At 34.0% G+C, this 21,739-nt stretch overlaps 4 protein-coding genes across 5 annotated transcripts; 2 read left to right on the top strand and 2 right to left on the bottom strand.

Annotated features, from left to right (window-relative positions):
* Positions 1-781: 781 nt before the first annotated feature.
* On the bottom strand, positions 782-4,013 carry LOC104745610 (IQ domain-containing protein IQM2). Its single transcript, XM_087488877.1, has 7 exons — positions 3,676-4,013; positions 2,949-3,411; positions 2,678-2,858; positions 2,488-2,576; positions 2,294-2,384; positions 1,865-2,209; positions 782-1,764 (listed from the first exon to the last, which is right to left on the bottom strand). The coding sequence occupies exons 2-7, from the start codon at positions 3,386-3,388 to the stop codon at positions 1,051-1,053; spliced, it is 1,860 nt and encodes a 619-aa protein (XP_087345003.1). The 5' UTR covers positions 3,389-3,411; positions 3,676-4,013; the 3' UTR covers positions 782-1,050.
* Positions 4,014-13,039: 9,026 nt separating this feature from the next.
* On the top strand, positions 13,040-15,732 carry LOC109129068 (Cysteine/Histidine-rich C1 domain family protein). Its single transcript, XM_019236655.2, is given in 5 exon segments — positions 13,040-13,075; positions 13,078-13,134; positions 13,137-13,153; positions 13,728-14,920; positions 15,482-15,732. Coding segments are annotated over 5 exon segments (1,554 nt in total).
* Positions 15,733-15,890: 158 nt separating this feature from the next.
* On the bottom strand, positions 15,891-18,572 carry LOC104745609 (Ribosomal protein L30/L7 family protein). Its single transcript, XM_010466900.3, has 7 exons — positions 17,983-18,572; positions 17,253-17,434; positions 17,054-17,151; positions 16,908-16,965; positions 16,730-16,809; positions 16,537-16,639; positions 15,891-16,344 (listed from the first exon to the last, which is right to left on the bottom strand). Exons 2-7 carry the CDS (start codon positions 17,430-17,432, stop codon positions 16,129-16,131), a joined length of 735 nt encoding a protein of 244 aa, XP_010465202.1. The 5' UTR covers positions 17,433-17,434; positions 17,983-18,572; the 3' UTR covers positions 15,891-16,128.
* On the top strand, positions 18,496-21,369 carry LOC104745608 (serine/arginine-rich SC35-like splicing factor SCL30A). 2 transcript variants are annotated; one of them, XM_087488631.1, is made up of 7 exons: positions 18,496-18,635; positions 19,139-19,303; positions 19,610-19,687; positions 20,037-20,197; positions 20,367-20,534; positions 20,647-20,781; positions 20,882-21,369. In XM_087488631.1, exons 5-7 carry the CDS (start codon positions 20,434-20,436, stop codon positions 21,144-21,146), a joined length of 501 nt encoding a protein of 166 aa, XP_087344757.1. In that variant the 5' UTR covers positions 18,496-18,635; positions 19,139-19,303; positions 19,610-19,687; positions 20,037-20,197; positions 20,367-20,433; the 3' UTR covers positions 21,147-21,369. The 2 variants fall into 2 exon arrangements, with proteins under 2 accessions (XP_087344757.1, XP_010465201.1); XM_010466899.3 differs by lacking the exon at positions 20,037-20,197.
* The last annotated feature ends 370 nt before the right edge of the window (positions 21,370-21,739 follow it).

Here is a 21,739-nt window from a genome sequence, read left to right as displayed (position 1 = left end):
TGATTTAATAAGCATAGTATTGCGATAATTGATACTAACTATACAATATAATAGTAGTATTCATGAGTCATGACTCGAAAGGAGTGAAATACCAACGGTCCTCGATTGATTTGTTAGGTTATTTTTGGCTTGGTTAGGTTGGTGAGTTCATATAACAATACTACTTGTTAGTCTTTCTAATTTTTCCTTTTCTTTTTTTTTTGTATATACTAATTAGAGTATCATGAATCAAGTACTTTAAAAATCTAATAGTCATACATCACGTATATATTGACTTTTTGTCAAAACAAATTAGTTAGTGTGAACTTGTTATTTAGCAATGATAAATTGCAGAATCAAATTTTATCATATTTCGACGTCATAAATAAGTATTTTATGATGACTGTCAACAAAAGTATAAGTAAAACTATTATATGATTAAGGACTTCAGTGGCTATCCCTTAAAATAAGTATATTTTTCTTTTACTTAAAAAGAAAAGTACTAGTCTCTGTGTAATTGACGTAGTCGTACACATTACAATCGTAGGCAAAAGATCAATTATTCTATCGTGACTTATTATAATAGCATTACAGAAGATACTTGCATAATGAATATAAGCAATTTGGTTAATCTTTGTGGTAGGTGGAGAAGCGTGGGACTAGGCATGGTTCTTGTTGCGGCCACCACTATAAATGGGCTTTTTTATCTTCACCTACTTAAAATTGGCCTTTTAAAAGCCCAAACATTTCGTTTGCGTTAAGCCATTAACAAAATAACTAACGTGCCACCACAAACAGTGAAGATTCAAGAAGAATATTATTAAGCTGTAGTGTGTGTATTATTATCACACAGGCTTTAGTCAAAACCAAAAAGCCTAAAGAATCTTAATACTTTTTTTTCTTTTGTAATTTCTTGTCAAACAAGAAACTAAATAAACAAATGAAATGCTACTCTGTTACAGTAAAAAAGGGGAAAAAAGAATACAAAAGAATTTCTAAGTCACATCATCTTCTCTATTCACAAAAAAGGAATAGATCAGATCGGGAGAAAAAAAAACTTATGAATGTGCATCAGTTAAGATTTTGTGTGTGTAATATATTTGCTGGTAGTGACATTCCTCGCCATAACGGTGACATTTGAGGCGTTTGCATTTGAGATGACGATGAGAAACATAGTCTTGAAACAGAAGCACTTCTCGGAGATAAGTTCACTTGTTCTAGTGCTTGAAACTGAAGCTCTGATGGATAATCTCTTACACAACCGATCCTTGGTCCTGCACCTGTTGTCCATTTGCATGATAGTTGTTTCCCGAGTTGGAAAGATCTAGTTTCCTTTTTTGAATTGATCCTTTTCAGGATTGATTCTTCTGTGACCTTCACTACTTCACTCTCCTTGGTTTCTACCTCTTCTCCTCCTCTAGGTGAGCTCTGCTCTGAAGGCACTGACGACTCTTGTTCTAAGTCAAACATCTCTTCCTCTTCCTCTTCATCATCGTCACCCGAATCGTAGTCTTCTGATACTTTTGTTGACTTCGATCCCACGGATTGGATCTCATCGCCTAATGTGCTAAAAGATTCCATCTTTTCCGGTGTCTCGAGATCACTTTGCTTTCTTGACATGGACTCAACCCTCACAAGAGTTTGTTCTTCTCTAGTTGCATCGGCCTTATCTTGAAAAGCAATAATGGTCTTCTCAGCTTCCAACTCCTCTTCCAAAGAATGGTTTCTCATATGAGTACTTCTCTGTTTGTATAAAGAGAACTCATCTTCATCTGTAGGACTCATCTGAAAACACAGCAATAAACCACTTATAAGAACATAAACCCTCAACAGCTTCCAGCTAAAACAATGAATGAGTCATTTAATTAAAATCTCTTTCTCTTACCTTAACATCAGTGATATCGACATTGTTCTCTCCTAGAAAAGAGAGAAAGTCCATGAAATTCTCAGCTGTAGGTTGATAATGTCCACTGTGTGGCCAAACAGCCTTGAGAACACCATTCTCAACAACTAGTCTTCCTGCAGCCACAGTAGCTCCTCCAGCTAAGAAGCTTGAATGTTGAAACGTACCCTTCTTCTTCTTCCCAACATATAACACTTTAGATGTGCTGAGCACAAAAATCCATTTGGATTCACTATCTTCCATATCAGAAGTTTGCAGAATCTCTCCGCTATGCTTGTAGAAGAATTTGCCGTCTTCCACAACCACCTCATAAGCTTTTCTTTCCATCTACACAAAACAAATACATGACAACATTAAGAAAACAAGTTCTAATTTTTTTAGCGTTGTTACTTGTTGAGCAGAGATACTAACCGGACCAAGGTACTTGATGCACTGTTGTTGAAGTTTCAACCGCGGACATTTCTCCACAAGATTTACTTCTTTCCCCTCGCCGATATCAAGCCTGTAACATTTGAATCAAACCCATATCTAAGTTTAGTTTCTTGAACTAGTACAATAAATGTTTAGCAGGAAGGGGATAATAAGTCGGTGAGAGAAGTAATTACCAGTAGAAGAAAGGTTCTCTACTCTGACAGTGGAGCCATTTGTTGTAGTAAAAGTGCAGGTTGTGTCCATACCGATGTCTCGGGTCAATCTGTTAATAAAACCAAAATGCATAAAAACAAAATCAGATTACGTTCAATAAAAAAACGAAACAACTAAAAAAAAAAAGACTTAGATGAATCTCTAACTAACCGCTTCAAGCCAGTGTTGTAAAGCAAGCTTTTGAGCTTTTCCATTCTTTGATAAACCTTTACCAACCTTAGCTGCTCTAGTCCTCGCTCTAGACCACCTTGAAATCGCCGTTTCATGTTTCTCAATATCAAAGAAAGATATTGAACTTCTCTTCAACTCAGCAAAATCCAAAAGTTTCCACCTGTGAATAGAAGACAAAACATTATTAGATCACAGCAACAACAAGTGTCTTCAAACGTAACGTTTCGAGTTAGAAAGTATAAAAACTAACCAGCTTTGCTCTACGAGCACAGCGCAATCAGCGAGCTTTCGTCTAGTACGAAAGCTCTTGTAAACCTTTTGGAGCTTAATAGCAGCTTCGTGTTTGGGATTACTCGGATCAAGAACAGAGAACTCTTTAGCAGCAATCTCAAAGCCATTGTCTTCTTTATTGTTGTTGTAATCTTCTTTGAAGACAGACCTGTTAAGAGAGATCATTCTCTCGAGGTGCATCCCTTTAAAGCTAACAGATTTCTCAACAACCATTTTGCCAGATCCCAAAGATTTCAAAATCCTAGGCTCTAGAGACCCGTCATTGAAATTGACAGATCTCTTTGGAGTCTTGCACTCGTCGTCATCACCAAAGCTTATGGACTTTACCGTGACTGAGTCAAGAGCAGCAGCCTCCACTTCGTCTTGCTCTGCGAACGAACAGGAGAATGATACCCCCATTCAACAGATGCCCCAATTCTTACCTGAAGTTAAAAATAAATAAAATAAAATCATAAAAATCAGAACTTTTCGGATCTGAAAAAAAAAAAACAGAGCATTCTTCGGGATTTGAAACAGAACCGAGAACTAATTCGTAACCGAAACACATTTTATAAGAGTGCTATTTTTAAGCTCTCTACTAATGACATAATAATTAATAACAAAAAGATTTGATAAAACCCAATTTGGTGGAAACAGAGACAAATCTTTAGAAAGCAGAGAAGAATGAAACAGAGGAGAATGAGTACCTCGAATGTACTTTTGTGATTGAGTTTAGTTCCACAAGAAGAGAAGCTCTTTTTAAGGAATCTTTCTTTCTATTAGTTGTTCTTGAATCTTCTTTTTGATTCTTTCTTCTGTAGTTCTTGAAAACAAAGATTCGAAAAAGGTTTCTTTGTTTTTGGGTTTGTTTTTTGGGTTTGAGTTAGGGAGAGAAGGAAGCTCAGAAATCGCAAGTTATATTTTACAAACTCTTCAGCAATGGGAGTTTATATATAATAATACTACCGTTCGTTCAACTCCAGAGCGACAAGAGAAAGAGAGAGAAGCGTCGATATTTCAAACCACGTGTTTGTAGCTGCGGAATATTCATACGAGGTCAAAAGTTCCATATTCAAAATCTTCACTTTACCCTATTATTATAAAAATTTAATACAGTTTACATCATCATTAAATTAGTAGTAGTAATACACATCTTTAAAATTGTTATCAACACACCAAAAAAAAACTTATGAATTCGTACTTAATCATATACACAGTTTTGAAATATACTAGTCACTTTTTTTTTTTTTGGGACAGTAAGGTCATCCGCAATGGGGAACATTTGGTGTGTTCTTAGCCCATTAAAATTATAAATATAATGAATATTAGTATAAGAACATGTTGTCCAGTTCTTGATGTAGAACTGATCTAGGTTGATTGGATATAATTTTTTGCAAACAATTTTTCACAAATTAAAAAAGGATTTGATTTAAACTATGTATTAATTAAATAAAATATTTGTTTGTTTTAATTAAGTAATATGTTTGTTTTTTTTTTAATCTTTAATGTTTTTTTTGTTTCATAAAAATTTGGTATTGTATTTTGAATTTTAGTACAAGTTTTATAAATTTGCAATTTTAATGTTATTTTTACAGTTTTTATAAATGTAATATGTTTAAGAATATTATATTATTAAATCTTATAATCTTAAATATGTTCTCCCAATAATTAACTTTTTAACAAAATATCTTAACTACTGATCTTAAATTATTTTCATAATATTTTTACTCTAAGAATATCCTAAAGTGTTCCTCCATTGCGGATGCCCTAACTTCGTTATGATTATTTACCGGAACGCGTGACTTACAAGTTATATAAAAAAAGATTTGACTCACTCCATTTTTCTAGGGAATTCGTTAGTAGAAATTTAAAGCCAGTATAATAGTGTGACGTAGTTGCAAACGTGGAATTTTAATTAGGTGAATACTAGTTTCGTTGAAAGTTTTGGCATTTTATCCATATCTCCTAAAGAACAAAAACACAATTCAATATTATTTCAGTCATATACTAAGATTTAATGAAATTTCCTTCTTCCTTTCGTGGCGACCCACAGATTACTAATCTATTCAATCAAAAGTGTTTTGGTTGGTTAATAACAACAAAAATTATGGAATTAAATAAGCATATATACAATTAGAGTGTTTCGGTTTAGGTTTTTTTTAATCCAGAATGTAACGAGGCAATGGAACATTCAAGCTTTGCATATAGCGACACTTTATTGCATCATTTATAATCATATACATATGTTCTTCTAAATAGTTTATTTCAAAATTTTGTCGTATCGATATGATCTACGTATTAGCATATATCATGGCAATGGTTTAGTATGTTACTTAAGTATCAATGACAGTAACAACGATCCACCACACTAACACGGTAACTGTGTTAATGTAACACAAGAAAGTAAAAAGCCATGCAAGAATTGAAATAAAGGTCGATTTAGCATATGTCGACACCCCAAGTTTTACAGGATTTATAAGAATAAATAAATACCACACAAAATAAAAATCCTGTCTTGCAGTTCTTGTATTTCTTTTGTAAACATCAACCGAAAAATGTTGATTAAATAATATTAAAAAGGTGAGTGCCACAAAACATAATACATGCATATGCACACTTTCTCTTAAAAATTAGGTCGATAGCGACTTGTTTCCGTATATGTCCCTTCAACAAACTCTAAACATATCAAAACCCTATAATCAAAATGCACCTTTATTCAGCAACATTTATAGACAAAATAAATTTCTTTCGTACGTCATTTAATATTTAATATTAAACTACAATCTACTACTATTATTAAACCGATATTTATCAAAAAGAACACGGTTACATACTTGCATATTTTTTCAGTCTATACTTGCTAATCGATTGATTAGAAGTGAAAGGCCGCGAAGGTAAGTAGTCTATAACATGGACAAATGATTCAAAAATTACTAGTTCACACAAATATAAATCGACATAAAATATTAGACAGTGGTATGCTGTATGCATTGTGCACAATGATATTTTTTTACATGCTATATAGGAAACATTTGCGTATGCTTATGTATTTTAAGTTTTGACATGTACTACAAAAAAAATATACGATGAAGAAAAGTGAGTTTGAACAAGAGGTCATATACGCGTAACTTTACACATCATACGTACGTACTGAGATACGTATGTATATACTATATACATGGATAAAGTCATATAAGTACATGCTTATGTAGATTATTATTATTAAACTAATTTAAAGTTGCTACGTACGCGTAATACTAAGAAAACCAATAAACAAATATTACTTTAATTATGCTAATTAAACATCGGTCGAGACATAGGATAAAGCCACCGTTGCACATGCGCGCGTATTGGAAAGGCTAACTAAATGATTTCAAAAGTATTTTCTAAACTCTTTCAGTTCCCTAATGTACTAGTTTCATGCATTCCAAGTCTGGCTGGTAACACAATTTGATACGAATTAAGAGGATTAGACATTAGAGTTTGATGCTTGTGATAGTACAGTACCAAACGAACCATGGTCCTATAATTAGCTAATTCAACCGAACACATCTTATATATGTACTGTAGTTAAGTGGCCAATTTATTTTCTATACAAGAAACGTATATAATGTAGTGTAGTCATGTCTTAACTAGTAATACCAGCTAAATGCTCGTAACTGAGCAGTATAAAAACAAGTGAATCGATCTTTAATTAACGAAGGATCTCTATATATAAATTAACGAAAAAAAATTGTGTAAACTGGTAGTAGTAGTTTATAGAATCCTAGAAAACAATGAACCAAAAAGATTTGATATATGTGTCCGAATAATTAACAAGAATCATTAAATCAAATCGTTAGATTAAGCTTGGATCTCATCGATTTTATACTCTTCGTTGAACACTTAACATTTACTATTATTTTCAAATTATACTAATAAGTGAATACAACTGTCGGCTCAGATCTCAACGAGTGAATGCTGGTAGTAATAAGTACTTGGCTCGGTGTGTACGGAATTCATTAAATGCATAATTTCTTTCATATGAAGTTAAAAGTAATTGCATTGCTTCATTAGCGTTTTCCAGTATATGATTTCCTTGCTTAACTGCAATTTGTGAAAAAAATTCGAACTTGTTACAGATTTGATTAACGTGACACGGCACGTTCCAAATTCTAAAACAAACAATCATACCTGTACAAAACCGTAAGTAACTTATTGTGTTTACTGTTTAGTATATTTATAATTCTGATTCATACGAAAATCGTTTGAAAAACAATCAACAAATAAAAACATGATTTCCAAATCACAAAATCGTGAACTTGGATTTCGTTCTCTTTATTTAGACCATAATTGTTCACGAAAGAATTAAAAACCAAGCATCTTAGATTTTGTTCTTAGCATATAATGAAACGATTTTAAATTAATTAAATTATTTTACACAATACTCCCTATTAGAAAAAGGGCATAGTTTGACGTAAACTAACTTCGGACCGTACAGAAGACATCGGTAAGCTCGCCACGTGTAGAGTTCATATCAAACCACGAGGCTGATGTCGCAAGTACCACACCGTACCTAACGTGGAGACAACCGTATCTTTTTTGGCGGCACTCAAATTTATTACACTTTTTGTGTCCTCGAGAATCATAGATCTGTGGAATGGTAATTAGAGGCACCCTTTTAAAAAATTACGATGGACCAATCATATATACTAATTTGACATCAACAATCATACATATATATATAAAACCGCTTAAATATGATTGATCTGATCTAATTATACAACTATTAGTATTTAGTAATGGCTTCTGTAAAGTTCATTGGTCCCTGATTCAATGATTAAGTATTTTAGTAGTAGTAGTAGTAATAATACCCAACTTGAATACGGAAAAAAGAAGAATATGGACAAGTTGGTTAGATAGAGTTTCTATTATTGAATCTATTGCCCAAGTAAAACTTTGGAACTCTACTTTGAGTAACTAACACGGCCTAAATTCAAAAAGGTAATTACCGTTAATGATCAAAGATATATTTAAAGATGAATAAGATACTACTAAGTTAGTAGTAAATGTTTTACGTAGGTAGCGAAAGATAAAAGTCAAAGGATGAGAGAGTGATAGCATAACAACAGCCTAAAGCCAGCTGGGAAGCACAAGGACGAATTAAATAAAGCCAGAGAGGATTCTTGATAAGGATAGAAACGTCCAATGAAGAAACCATTTGAGATTACAAATAGTTTTAAATGAAAATGTGCATGAGAGAGACCAAAAGAACGAAGCCGCAAGATTCCAAAAGGAGAAGACGCGGGGTTGGTTCAGTAAAAAGAGAGAGAAAGAGAAAAAAAAGTGCACCGACGCGACGACAAGTAGAAGTGAAGCGAACCACCTGTGTGTGCGGTGCACCGTCTCGTACACTACTACTCTATTATTGTTTGTTGTTTTATCTTTTCCCAAGAGAGTACGGCCACTTTTGCTGGATTTTTAGTCTCTTGTTGACTGGCTCTCTCTCGTTCAAAACTCATCTACAGTACTAGTCTCTACCGATCTTCTGTCTCAACGTGTGGAATGGATATAACAACTACTAGTAGTACTATCTTTTGAGTCCAAAAAGTAAAACTTGTTCCCTTTGCTTCATTTATTGGACGGTAGAAGAAAAGACCAAAGGACAAGTAGTAAACCCAAAAAGGGAATTAGTTGTAGACTATGGATCTAATTTAATACTACTTCATTACTCATGATCCATCTACCTCTTACATATATTAATCTCAGATATTTATGGTTTCACTATTTTAATTATTTTACATGTGAAAATGTTTTATGTTCATGATTTATGTGCTTATCAATAGAAAAAATATATTTATGACATGACATATAAATGTGTTAAGATTTTATAGCAGAAGCTATCACAAATCAAAAATAATGTACAAGACATGTGTCACTTTATTAATCGCGATTGATTATGAAATTAAAATCCTTGATATTTAACATGTGTATTGGAGTCTGGATTTTGATTCAAATGATAAATGTCTCTGATCATATAGTTAGTAGATTAAAATCTCATAATTTTATAAGAACGTGTTTATTAAAATCTCATATTAAACATTAGAAATAACTTATTAATATACAATAAACATAAATGAGTTAATTAGTTGTCTTATTGTAAAGACATGAAACTTAACAAAATGTTGAGCACATGTATAATAATTTTACAAATATGTTGTGCATTCGAAATTTCACTTGACAATCCTACTATATTAATTGAGAAGTACAAATATGAAACTAACCTTAAAATGTGTAAAAAAATACATTCAATTGCCATTAGAAAAATTAATTAAGCTTAATTAACTAATTTAAATAAATATAATTAAATTAAAAATAAAAAAACACTCACATGTCAAATTAAAAAATCTAAAAAAATCTAAAAAAATATTTTCTCTCTCTAATAAATTATGGACGAAATTACTAAATTTTTTAAAAATATATAAACCAATCAGAATTTTAAAAACTAAGATTTTATATCCAAGTATACAATACAATTATTTTTAATAACTAAATTCGAAGATTTTATTAAGATTTCAAATTATGATTCTCCTATCATCTTTATTTTATTTTATTTACAAATTGTTTAGCACTTTCATATAATACTTATAATTAATAAAATGCATATTTTTTCTGCATATGTTGTGATTTGAATTTTTTAAAACGAAAATATATTACTCAATGTATGAAAATGTGTGTTTTAATTTTCACTTTGGCGGGCTGGTAAAACTAAATTTATATAGATGATAAATTAATATTTTTTATTTACTCACAATTATAACATTAAAATTACTATTTTATATTTCACAAAATATGATGCAAATATAACAAATAAACAATATAAAATTGTAATAATACGTCAAAAATAAAATACTATAATATTTTAAAATAATTAGTATTCAAATAAACTAATAGATTTTTACATAACAATTAAAAATAAATATTATCTCAAACAAAATAATTAAAAAAATTAAAACAATAATTTTTATTATTATATTATAATTTTTTTTTTAAGTGTTGATCCGTGCTTTAAGCACGGGATATATCCTAGTTTTATTTTAATTTTGAAATGGCTTACCTTTCAAGTCTTTTTTTTTTTCTTTTCTTTCAACTACCTTATATGTTAACGATACGAATTGATCGATAAATAGTTTGTAAATATTAAATCTTGTTGACCTTTTATCACACGGTTTTACTTGCAACTATTGACTTGGTATATTATAACGTTTCTAGCATTTCCAAAGGATATCATAGTTTTTTGTTTGGTTGTTGACTTATTTATTCATATTGTCCATACAAAAATACTATCTCAGTAGCTAGCAATTACCGATGGCGTAAATGTCAATCTTATTATTTTCTCAAATTTTTTTTTTTTTTAAGCTAAGGTCTAAGTAGAAATAAAAAGTTGGTCAACTAGTTTGAAAGATTCAGTTCATACATCTCAACCAAATTACACGATATTATACGTTCAAAACTTTGTTCTTAAGGCAATTAATATGGGACCAAGTGAAACTAAAAAGTTGATTTAAATGAAAGTTTCAAACTATATAATATCTATTATTGTGTTGAGGTGATCACATAACACATAAAAAAACAAAATAAAAATATTGTCATCATCTATCGCCATCATCAGTTACACATCATGGCCGTCCATTTCAACATGGGGACAAAACTTATGGTTATATCTTAAATTAATGAGATGTTTCCATTAGGTCAAATAGTATTTTAAGCTATTAATAGCGAGTTCATCTACTTTGGAATATATTATCTCATATTATAGTTTTTTTTTTTTTGCCAAACATATAAAATATATGGTTTTAAAATGTGAAGTTATATCTCATTTGGAGGCCCAGCTTTAGAAGGCTAGTTTTTCTTTTACAATATTTGTTTGAAAGCTTGGTCTAGCCACCTAATACATTTACCTAGTCAATTATCTGATCATACAGATCTTTTTTTTTTTTTTGGGCAAAAGAGAATTATACAGATCTATATATTACTCAGAATACAAGTTATTCTAAATGAAGCTAAGATAATTCCTTAATTGTTTCTCAAAATCATGGGATCTTCATGTCTCTCTCTTGGCCAAAAAAATGTCAAAATCAAAGACTTTTAACATTTTGATGTATTTAACTATTTATAGAACTTGTACGGCAAGTTGGTCTACGAAAAATACTCATAAACCAAAGACTAGTAGATGAAGTCAAAACTTGAGAGTGTTTCCCACGAAAATTACGGTCAAGTCAACTATAAAGATGATTTTGGAAACGGGAAAACGAAATTTCAAAGTAAAAAGCTAGATTTTGTAATCTTTACCTTTTTACATGGACAAATCATCTTTTCTTTTTCAACTAAAGAAAATATGGTGATGATCACCAGACGGTCCTGACCAACCACGTATTTAATTATTTATACTATTAAAATCCAAATTATACACATAATCACGTAATTATTAGATAATCATGATTACAAATTAATATGAAACATCTTAGTTAGGATAGGTATGACGACCATGCACAATCCATGCCTTGCAATTCAAAAACCACAAAGGTGATCAGATCTAGAAGAAAATCATATACATCCAAAAATCAATTAAGAGACTTGATTTGTTTAAAGACCACACAAAAATACACACAAGTACTACAGCTAATCGATACTAATCATGCAGATTATGTAAAACATGTTCAGTAGTTGTGCCAATTTAATATTCAAATTTTGGTCTGGTTTTAGCCTTTTGGGCATATAATTACATGGGTCCATAAATTTTTCTTTTTCTTTTTTCTCCCCGATATATCACATTTGGTTACTAAACACCAATATATTAGTATCATGCACATGTTTTAACATTATAAAGAATAAGTCACATTTTTCCTTTGTAAGGTGAACTGTAAAATGCGTTTCACAATAAACAAAATAGATGCAAATATAGACATATATATCTGATCATATTCATGCCGTCATTATCTCGCTAATTACATTATTTATCATTTGTGGCCAATAAGTATCAACAAAATAAGCATATACAAAAGAGAAGTAACAAGGCAATCATACTCATGAGAAACAAATTGGTTGATTAGCATGCTAAATCCAGACCATGTGCTGTATTTGTAATTTCACCATATAGAAATTTCAAAAAATGGCATGAAACGAACAGTGTTAAGTATAATCCCTTATAAGAAACCACAATTAAGAGACACACATATCATAATGATGCAAAGCTGGCTTGCACAACAACAACCCTCCTCAAGATATAAACAAAGAGAGCCATATATAGATTCAATGCAATGAATACCTTTCATTGACAAAAATCTGATCCTCTGTCTCTTTCTTTATGATCTTTATTATTCATATTTCTTTTATTATATGTGTGATTTCGTGTGTTTGAGTCTCTATGAGAAGAGTTTTCATTGGTTCATGGGAAGTTCGAACAAGTTTCGAAAATCATAAGCCATTTCTAGTATTGCATAGCTCACCTGTCATCGTCGACACTTACCTGTCACCCAAACGAAATCAACAAGTCAGATGCATTGATATCTCATCCTCACCTACCATACTATCTTAAATTCTTGATTTAGAAACCTAAAAAATCAAGATTACTCTGCACTTTGGAGATGAATATATCTTCATGATTACAACTCTACCAAATAAATCAAGGAAGTAAAATAGTAAACTGAATTTTTGAATATAACAACATCTCCTTTTTTTCTGATTCCTCCTTATCGTGAATGTACCAGAGACAAGTACAACTAGCTGTACTTTGGACTAGAGGTCATTAAAAAAGATGAATGTCATAAATGTGAACAGGTTCGGAGACTAAAATGCACTTATGCAGCAACAAGGTACTACGGAAAATAAGATCTGGGGGAATTATTTTTAGTTAATAAATGAGAGCCACTATTGAAGCCACATGGGCATTGTGATTAGTTTTGGAGACAAAGTTTGTATGATATGGCTTAACTAGGCAGAATATTAGCTGGATTATAAGTTTATAACACTAGTCCTTTTTGACACAATAATCTCTTTAACGATTCAGTTTCAATAACCATGCTCGCGTGCATGAATCTGTTATGCACTAGAAACATGATGACTCTATATGTCAGAGATCTTCTGAGACAAAGACTAGCCCTGTTTGGTTTTCGAATCTAGAAAAAAACAACATTTAGTAAATGTGTTTGGATATAATCTACCTGTTCGATGATATCAGCAGTTTTTACTAATTTCAAGGGACTCAATTCTCAAACAGGGGAGAGACAAGTCAAGCAGAGGAACATGGAACTGATCATGGACTATCTTTTTTAATTTTAGCCCAATGAAAACTTTGGCACATATTGGGCCTATGACAATTTGGAACCCTAATTTTCAGATTAGCATATGGCTCCTCAAACCTTTACAGACAAAGAAAGTAATATTCTTGTTCTTTACTAACCGAATCAAGATTTCGAACGGATTGTCTAGAATTTGATAGAGAACATTCGACAAAAAAAAGAAAAAATATTGCAATGGCGTAAGTCCACGTACAAAGTATTGTTATGGACTTAGCTTATTCCCCAAGCATCCATCGATATCCTCTTTTTCTTGTACGTGTACCTATACAAGGAGAATAATATATATATATATATATATTTAATATATATATATATACGACATGATTCGATTATATAGTCTATATACATCAAGTTAGAAATCCCTTCTCTTACCAAATCACATCGCCGTACGTAATGTATTACAAATCTGACCACTCTAGACACATATTTGAAGAATCTCCATGCGAATCTAGAGAAGCAATTTGCAATTTGTGTAAAAGTAAGGTTTCTTTTGAATCTTCAGCATATTATTGCCGTGAGTGTAGATCCCATTTCCACAAGGATTGTCTCACAATAACTTATCCAAAGATTCATGAGCATACTCTAACTTTCATTCGTAGAGAGATTTTTGTTCCTTGTGATCTTTGTGGGAGGGAAGATAAAGGTATATATTACGGATGTTTGCAATGCGATTTCTTTGTACATAGACACTGTATATACTTACCAAAGGTTATAAAGATCACACGTCATTTACATCGTCTCTCTCACAATCTTCGTATCAATGATCATGGCGATAACATTTGTGGAGTTTGTCGTGATCATGTTGAAGCTAGATATGGAGGATACTCTTGTATTGATAAAACATGTAATTATGTTGTCCATTCAACATGTATAATTACTTTCAATGTGTGGGATGGCAAAGAACTTGAAGAAGAACCTGAACCTGTACCAGAAGAGATTGACTCTGAAGTTGATTTTGCGGCGTTGGTGGAAATAGATGCAAAATCAAAACGCCATTTTAGCCATGAACATGACCTAATGAGACTAGATATAGATGACAAGGAGGAAAGTGAACAAGTATGTCAAGCCTGCATCCTTCCAATTGAATTTGGTAGTTACTTAGGTTGCAAGCAATGCGACTTTGCTCTCCACGACGTGTGTGCGAGTCTTCCTCGGAAGATGGAACATGCGATACATATTCATCCGCTAACCATACATGTTGACACGATGAACTACGAAAATGGGTTCTTCACTTGCACTGTATGTAACCAATGCTCTTGCGGATACATGTACAAGTGTAGCCAAGATTGTGGGTTTAAAATAGATGTCAAGTGTGCTTCTTTTGCGGAACCATTCCACCATAGTACGCACAAACATCCTCTTTATCTCGCAGTATATTTTGATGAATTTATTTATAGCTGTGTAGGGTGCACTCAATCTTCAAGGTTTGCAGCACAATGTTACGAAAGTTGCTGGTACCCCTTGGAGTTCAAATGCTTGAATTTACCACAATTGGTAAAATACAAGTGTGACACTCACTCACTCACTCTATACGGTAAGAACTATTACTCGAAGAGATCTGAGGAGCAACTTAAGTGGTGGTGTGAGATTTGTGAAGAAAACATAGATTGGTGTCAAGAAGTTGCTCCGACACGGTGCCGTAGATCCACATCTTCACAAGGTCGTCGCGTTCCTTCCACTGCTTCGCATCGTCAGGAGACGGGGCAGAGGGTTCCGTAAGGTGGACGAGAACACCAAAACTGCTGCAGTGAGTCTCAAAGAGCTCACGCCAGACATCATAATTCAGCTTCTTGAGATCAAGCTGAATGGGTATGTAAGCCCGGATCTGAGTGATTCCATATGGCTTATCATTCGCGGGAACGGTCGCGGTAACGGTCGCGGTTGTCAATGGTCCCGACATGATGTAGGACAAGCCAAATATGCCTAGTTGGTTTAACAGAAACAGAAAATGAAAGAATCGAAAGAGAAATGAGGAAGACGGAGAAATGAGGATCGAGTTTTTAGTGAAAAAGCTCTGATACCATGTAATCTAATGAATCTCCGTGATTAGGAGAGATTGTATTCATAAGATATATATAGTGTATGGTACAAGATAAGGTCGAATATACACCGAATGATATGGGATATACATGAATCAAAGATATTCCTATATCTACGCTAACAATAGACATAGCGAATTTTTGCTACTCCTGCCTTGATTGCTGCACCACTGTACATGTCGACTGCATCTTAGGGAAATACCCTTATTTGAAATCTGGCCATAGGATCAAAGTGAGTGGTTTCGAGGTCGAAGTTGCTTCAAACAATGGTGGTTCTAGACCGATTTGTCATACATGTCACCGTATTTGCCAATACAGACAAGTTTTCAACGCAAAAGATGATGTATGTTTCTGTTCTATCAATTGTATTCATTCTACCAAATGAGTCATGTACTATATGCAATGCAAGTCTGTCGATGTAGTCATCATGTAGTGAAAGGAAAAATTGACGAGTCCTTACAATTTCAAACTTCAAAAATATCAAAATTTAGGACTCCGCCGTTACGTTGATGTTTCGTAGGAGTTTAATTTCAAGGCAAAACGTTTAGTTTGGAATCTTTAACTTTGTAGCAGACTAGAATTGGTTACTCTACCTGCACGGCAGCATCAGTTTTTAACTTTCCATCCGAACAGAGATAATGTTCCACCAATCAATACAAGATAAGTATTCATGGTGGTGAATTACTTTGCTGGTTTGTCACAAGCAACCGAAAAGCTAAAGATGTCTTACGTTAACGTTTCCTAGGGAGTTTTAGAGTTTTAGAGCAAAAACTCTTACGGTTCAGTTCATTCTCCTAACGAGCTCATTGATGAAGTTCTCGCGGTTTCCGGCGTCTCCACCTACCACGTAATGGTTCCTCTTCTTCTTCATCCCTCCCAATGGCGCCTTCAACTGGAATGGCCACAAAAAGTTGTTGGCTTCCTTGAAATGTGGCCCAACCGTCATGATCTCATGGATCAGATCTTCCACACAGATTATGCCATGCTTCCCTAGCCCCTGATTCAACGTTATAGGAGAATATAAATACTTTTGATGATTAACATCAATCCAAATCTTTGAGACCAATTTGATCCAACACTGTTGATACAGCATCAATATTTAAGGAATTAAGGGTGGGAGAAAAGGCAACAAATTTGACTTTTGGTCATATCCTAATATGAACAGACCAGACATGATGAAGGTATTCACCTGGTCTACAATGGAGTTGTCTGTCAAGGCAATCCTCTGGTGGTTAAGCTTTCCAAAACCTCGTTTGTAAACCAATTCCTTCACACTTTTTAAGTTCGGGTATCTGAGGGAAACAAGAGTTTCCTCCCATGGGTAAGACTAACAGGCTTAAATGGAAAAGTTTTAAAAATGTTGTAAGTGAGAAGAGATGTACCCATAGGTCACATAGGGTTCAACACGGCGAAGCATGTTAATGGTTGCCTTGTTGACCTTCAAGAATACACCATTGAAAATCTGCAATAAAGTATCATAGTGTCAGATACGATCCTTTTTTTGTTTTAGTTTTAAATTTGGTTTAAATGTGCAAATCTCTCATCATAAGATTGTGTTACCTGTCTTAGACGCAAAAGCTGCAAAATCTTCTTTGTCTTTGGGTCAATGGCATTGATACTGATGAATGAAAAACAAAGACAGAAATGAGAAAACAGTTCTAGAAGTAAAACATCCATCACACTTGGGAGATAGAAGATCACATTACCCCCGGATACGGATAATGAAAAGCAATTTTGCTTCCGGGTCAACATAGAAGCCTCCTTTCAACTTTGCCTCACGCTTCAGCTGGATTAACTCCATTTCCTGTAGCCAAAACAAGTAGCCAAAACTCTCCATGAATTTGCATTTCGCACATTAGACAAAAATAGCAAATTAAACTTGAATTAGAAGAAAATAAAAAATACCTTCTCCTGGTACTCCTTGGAGTACTGCTTGGCCCGGTTAAAAATGAGTTTCCTCTTGTCAGCATTCTGCTTTTTGGCAGCCTCAAGCTCTTGTTTCTTGGCGAGTGCCCATTCTTCCTCCCTCTTTCTCTTCTTCAACACTGACTCAGGAACAACAGTCTTGGATTCTGCCTCAGTCATTTCTGTAAAATGAAATAGCCACAGAACAAACTTGGATTACATAATCATCTTAGTGGTATAATAACCAATTGGTGTGGCTACACTTTTCCTGGAGAGGAAAACTGAAAAACATAAACAAAACCAAATGCTACAGCCCTTTTAAATAGCAAAAGAGAAACCTAATAAGTGAAAGTTTTAGCATAATCAAGAACTATACATAATAGAATTAACTGGAAATGCGTTACATAAGTGGTTACACCTCGTTACTAGCATCATCCTCATCCATCTCTATTGTCATACAAACTTAAGAAATGGGTCTATAAGACATAGATCCAATTACATCCTACCACAGTGGTTATGAGCCTTAAGACTCTTAATTTATTATATAAACTAATCCAATAGCTAGATCACAGGCGTTGTTCTGTTTAGGCCAAAATAAAACCGCAACACTACCAAAACACACATATAGCTTTCCTTAAACACCTAACAGTGACCAATTCACACATAGCTGGAAACACGATTGAGTTCTCCAATGAGGTAGAGACGGAGAAGAGAAAGAAGAAAGACTAACCGGCGATCACGAACGTCGTCGGCGGTAGAACAGAGTGGAGGCAGGGCCGTTACCGAAGTAAAAAAGTTAAAAAATAAAATCTTTTTTTTTATAGTGTTTTATTTTATAATGATTTGCGCTTTAAACCCCTTTAGAATCACAATATCTATTGTTTTTGACTCAGATGATTTGGTTGCTCAAAAAAAGACCCTAGATTATATTTCTACCCTTTTCTATAATTTTTTGTTAAGCTTACATTAGTGTCAATTATATAATTTTTTTTATCTTTCCTTCAATTACTTTTTCAAGTTATATGTTAAAAAGGTTCAAAGATGTATGAATCATTTGATGAGAATAAGTCAATTTGACGAGAAATGGGGTCAAAATGTAATATAGAGAAAAGTATGAGCGTAAAAACTAATTATTTGGAGGCAAAAGTTGAGAAAGAAGAAAAAAGGAAAGGATTTGGTGACAAAACATAAAAAAAAACGAAAAATTAAAATAAAAGAATTGCAGAAAAAACCCTAATTGACCCCGAAGGCTCCTTCTACACCATAAGATCCAACCAAGACAAAAGAAAACTAGGTTTCACTCTTCTCTCTCTATTACTCTCCGTCTCTCGTTTCCCTCTGTGGTGTTCTCCGCCGTTCTTCTTATCACCATCCTTAGCTGAGGTAAGCTTCTCGATGTCTTATCTGTTCTTCTTCTTCTCCTCCTTCTTCTTATTATTCTTCTTACATTATCCCGACTTTATCGGCGGGAAGGACCTTTACCTTTATTCCCGGTTTCGATTCCTATTACCTTTATATATTCATGGATTCGCGGGTGTGGTGGATTAGTTAATGAATCGGAGATTTACGTTTCTGGTAACATAAAAAGTTCAAATCTTTATCGAATTTTTAGGTCCATATCTATCGAATTGCTCTCAAATTTGTAATCTTGGTAGAGATTTCGTTGTTGGGTAGCGTATATGGCTCCTTAGAAGCTTAAAAGTTAGTACTTGACATGTTTTCTCATGGCCCAAGTTATTGGATTGAATTCAATTTTTTGTTTTTTTATGCTCTTTTGAAGTGTTCTTGTTCTCTTATATGTTAAGCATCTTATCATATCTGAGACGTTTCTGTTGATAACTCATTTTATTATAACTCAGTTTCTGTTGGTTTCTTGATTGATATAGAACTTGAAGTTTAGAGTCAATGAGGGGAAGAAGCTACACTCCGTCACCACCGAGGGGTTATGGAAGGAGGGGCCGCAGCCCTAGCCCTCGTGGACGATATGGTGGGAGTCGTGACAGGGATCTCCCTACCAGTCTTTTGGTTCGCAACCTACGTCATGATTGCAGGTTTGTTCTTTACTACTTTATCTAGTTCCCTCTATTTGGATCGTATCTTTTCAATGGGATATGTGGCTTTGTAAGTTTCTGTGATTCCAGATTTGCTTGTTTGCGTGAAAGGCTTTCAAAAAGCTGATGTACATTGCGTCATATGTTGGGTGCTCTTTTTGTGTGACAAAAATGTATTTAGAAGCATGTAAAAGCGTAACATTTCTAGATATAGCTCATGCGTGAACTTCTGTTTCGATGGTACAAGAATGTCACAGATCTTTGCAATAGGTTGACTCCGTTTTCTCTTGACTCTCTTTTCTCCAGGCAAGAAGACCTCAGGAGGCCTTTTGAGCAGTTTGGTGTTGTCAAGGACATCTACCTTCCAAGGGATTACTATACTGGGTGAGCATGCTCAGTAAGACATTGAATGTTTGAACAACCAGGGGATTATTGTACATTGCTTTAATTAGATCGTGTCTCTTTTTAATAGTTTTCATTGCTTCGTAAACCACTTTTTTTTGTGAATCTACATCACATCTATAGCTCATGGAATTAGTTAGATTTATAGAAAATTTCTAAATTTCTTGATAGAAAAATCATATTTGGAGCCTTGAAACATTTCCAGTGTGAGTAGGTATAGTACACCTAGAACATCATCCTCTTCTAGTCACTTTAGGGAAAGAATACAGTGATATGATTCATGTTCGATCACACTTCGAGTGTGTTTATTAAAGTTGTTGAGGTTTAACAGTGAATCTAGAGAATTGAAGAGACCAATGAAGTAATTAGAGTTCTTTGGAAGATGTTCTTAATGGTAGTGAAGGTTGGAAGGAAGTTGGGTTTGAATTCAATTTGAAGATGTATCAAGTCTTGAAGAAGTCATCTTTATACTGAAACTTGCAAGGTTTGCAGGCAAGTGCTTGCTTTTTTTCATGTTTATCATGATGGCTTCTATTGCAGGAGATAGTAAGGCCAATTTTTTCAAAAGGCTTCTCGCCAAAGCTGTACATCTTCCTTGGTCATTGTGTTTTTAGTTCCTAGGCTGACAATTGTTTTGTTTATTTGGATTTTTTTTTTGCAGAGATCCAAGGGGGTTTGGATTCATTCAGTATGTGGAACCTGCTGATGCTGCTGACGCAAAACATAACATGGATGGTTTTCTTCTTCTTGGTCGTGAGTTGACTGTTGTATTTGCAGAAGAAAACCGGAAGAAGCCAACTGAAATGAGAACAAGGGATCGTGGTGGAAGGTGAATTGAGATTCTTCCTCCTTTGAACATGGGACACCGGATTAGGATCAGTTTGTCTATACATTCCCAGGAGATGACTTGATTTTAACTTGTAACTTTTTCATGTTTGTAGGAGCAACAGGTTTCATGACAGAAGGCGTTCTCCTCCTCGGTACTCTCGTTCTCCTCCCCCTCGTCGTGGTGGTCGTAGATCACGATCACGTAGCCGCGGCTATAATTCTCCTCCCCCTAAAAGACATCAATCTAGGTAACTAGCTCTGCGTGTCTGACTGAATTTCATATTGTCAGATGTTATTACAGTTCTCTGATGGATTAAACCACTCTACTCTCCAACTGTATTATGGCAGGTCTGTCTCACCTCACGATAGACGATACGAGAAGGAGAGGTCATACTCCCGCTCACCACCCCATAATGGCTCAAGGGTTCGCAGTGGAAGTCCTGGGAGAGTGAAGAGCCACAGCAGAAGCCCTAGAAGAAGCGGGAGCCCAAGAAGAAACAGGAGCTATACTCCTGAACAAGCCAGGAGCCAAAGCCCAGTCCCTAGGCAGAGCAGGAGCCCGAGCCCGGTCCCAGTCCCTGCACGAAATGGAGACCGTTCTCCTAGCCAGTGATTACTCACATCATGTTGTATCTCTCTACTCTTTGAGTTCTTGAGATTTAAATTCTGTTTCTATCAGATATTTTGTTGCCTCTACTAGATTGATACTCTAAAGCTTTGTTTAGACAAGTTTTAAAGACAGATATTTGTAGTGCTATTTGTGTGTTTTGCTTTATGTGTTTGATCAATGGATCATCTTGAGACAGGATTTTGAAATAGAGTGTGGTTTTTTGTCATATCTTATCTTTTTAGATCTCATCTAATATTGTTATGGTGAAAGATGGTCCTATTAGGAAATGAGGGAGCTTTTCTGACGTAACGCTCCATTGGTTTTGAATCGGCCTTTTGGCACTTTCCAGCTATTATATTTTTCCTCCATAAAGCATCACAATGAAGAGAGCTTTGTTTCTTTCTTTCAAACAAAACGCCAAGATTAACAACGGTTTCTTATATTTTTTTTCTCTGAAAGATAGTAATAAATATTTGGTAAACGTTGGAAGTTTTATTCTTCCAAAATCCAAACCCTGGGACAAGTCATTGACTCGTTGATAATACTCTCGTTCCAAATCATATACTGTACTAATTTATTTTATTTTACAAGTTTAA

This window comes from Camelina sativa, chromosome 15 (assembly GCF_030686135.1).
Source record: "Camelina sativa cultivar CO46 ecotype springtype chromosome 15, ASM3068613v1".
In the NCBI taxonomy this organism is placed as follows: domain Eukaryota; kingdom Viridiplantae; phylum Streptophyta; class Magnoliopsida; order Brassicales; family Brassicaceae; genus Camelina; species Camelina sativa.
This window is presented reverse-complemented; position numbering and strand designations above follow the sequence as displayed.

Coding starts and splice junctions, on each gene's coding strand:
- LOC104745610 (XM_087488877.1), bottom strand. CDS start 3,388: ATGGGGGTATCATTCTCCTGTTCGTTCGCAGAGCAAGACGAAGTGGAG. Junction 2,210..2,293: donor GCATCAAGTACCTTGGTCCG/GTTAGTATCTCT, acceptor TGTTTTGTGTAG/ATGGAAAGAAAAGCTTATGA. Junction 1,765..1,864: donor TCGATATCACTGATGTTAAG/GTAAGAGAAAGA, acceptor CTGTGTTTTCAG/ATGAGTCCTACAGATGAAGA.
- LOC104745609 (XM_010466900.3), bottom strand. CDS start 17,432: ATGACTGAGGCAGAATCCAAGACTGTTGTTCCTGAGTCAGTGTTGAAG. Junction 17,152..17,252: donor CCAAGGAGTACCAGGAGAAG/GTATTTTTTATT, acceptor TTTTGGCTACAG/GAAATGGAGTTAATCCAGCT. Junction 16,966..17,053: donor TTCATTATCCGTATCCGGGG/GTAATGTGATCT, acceptor TTCATTCATCAG/TATCAATGCCATTGACCCAA.
- LOC104745608 (XM_010466899.3), top strand. CDS start 19,158: ATGAGGGGAAGAAGCTACACTCCGTCACCACCGAGGGGTTATGGAAGG. Junction 20,535..20,646: donor ACAAGGGATCGTGGTGGAAG/GTGAATTGAGAT, acceptor TCATGTTTGTAG/GAGCAACAGGTTTCATGACA. Junction 20,782..20,881: donor CCTAAAAGACATCAATCTAG/GTAACTAGCTCT, acceptor GTATTATGGCAG/GTCTGTCTCACCTCACGATA.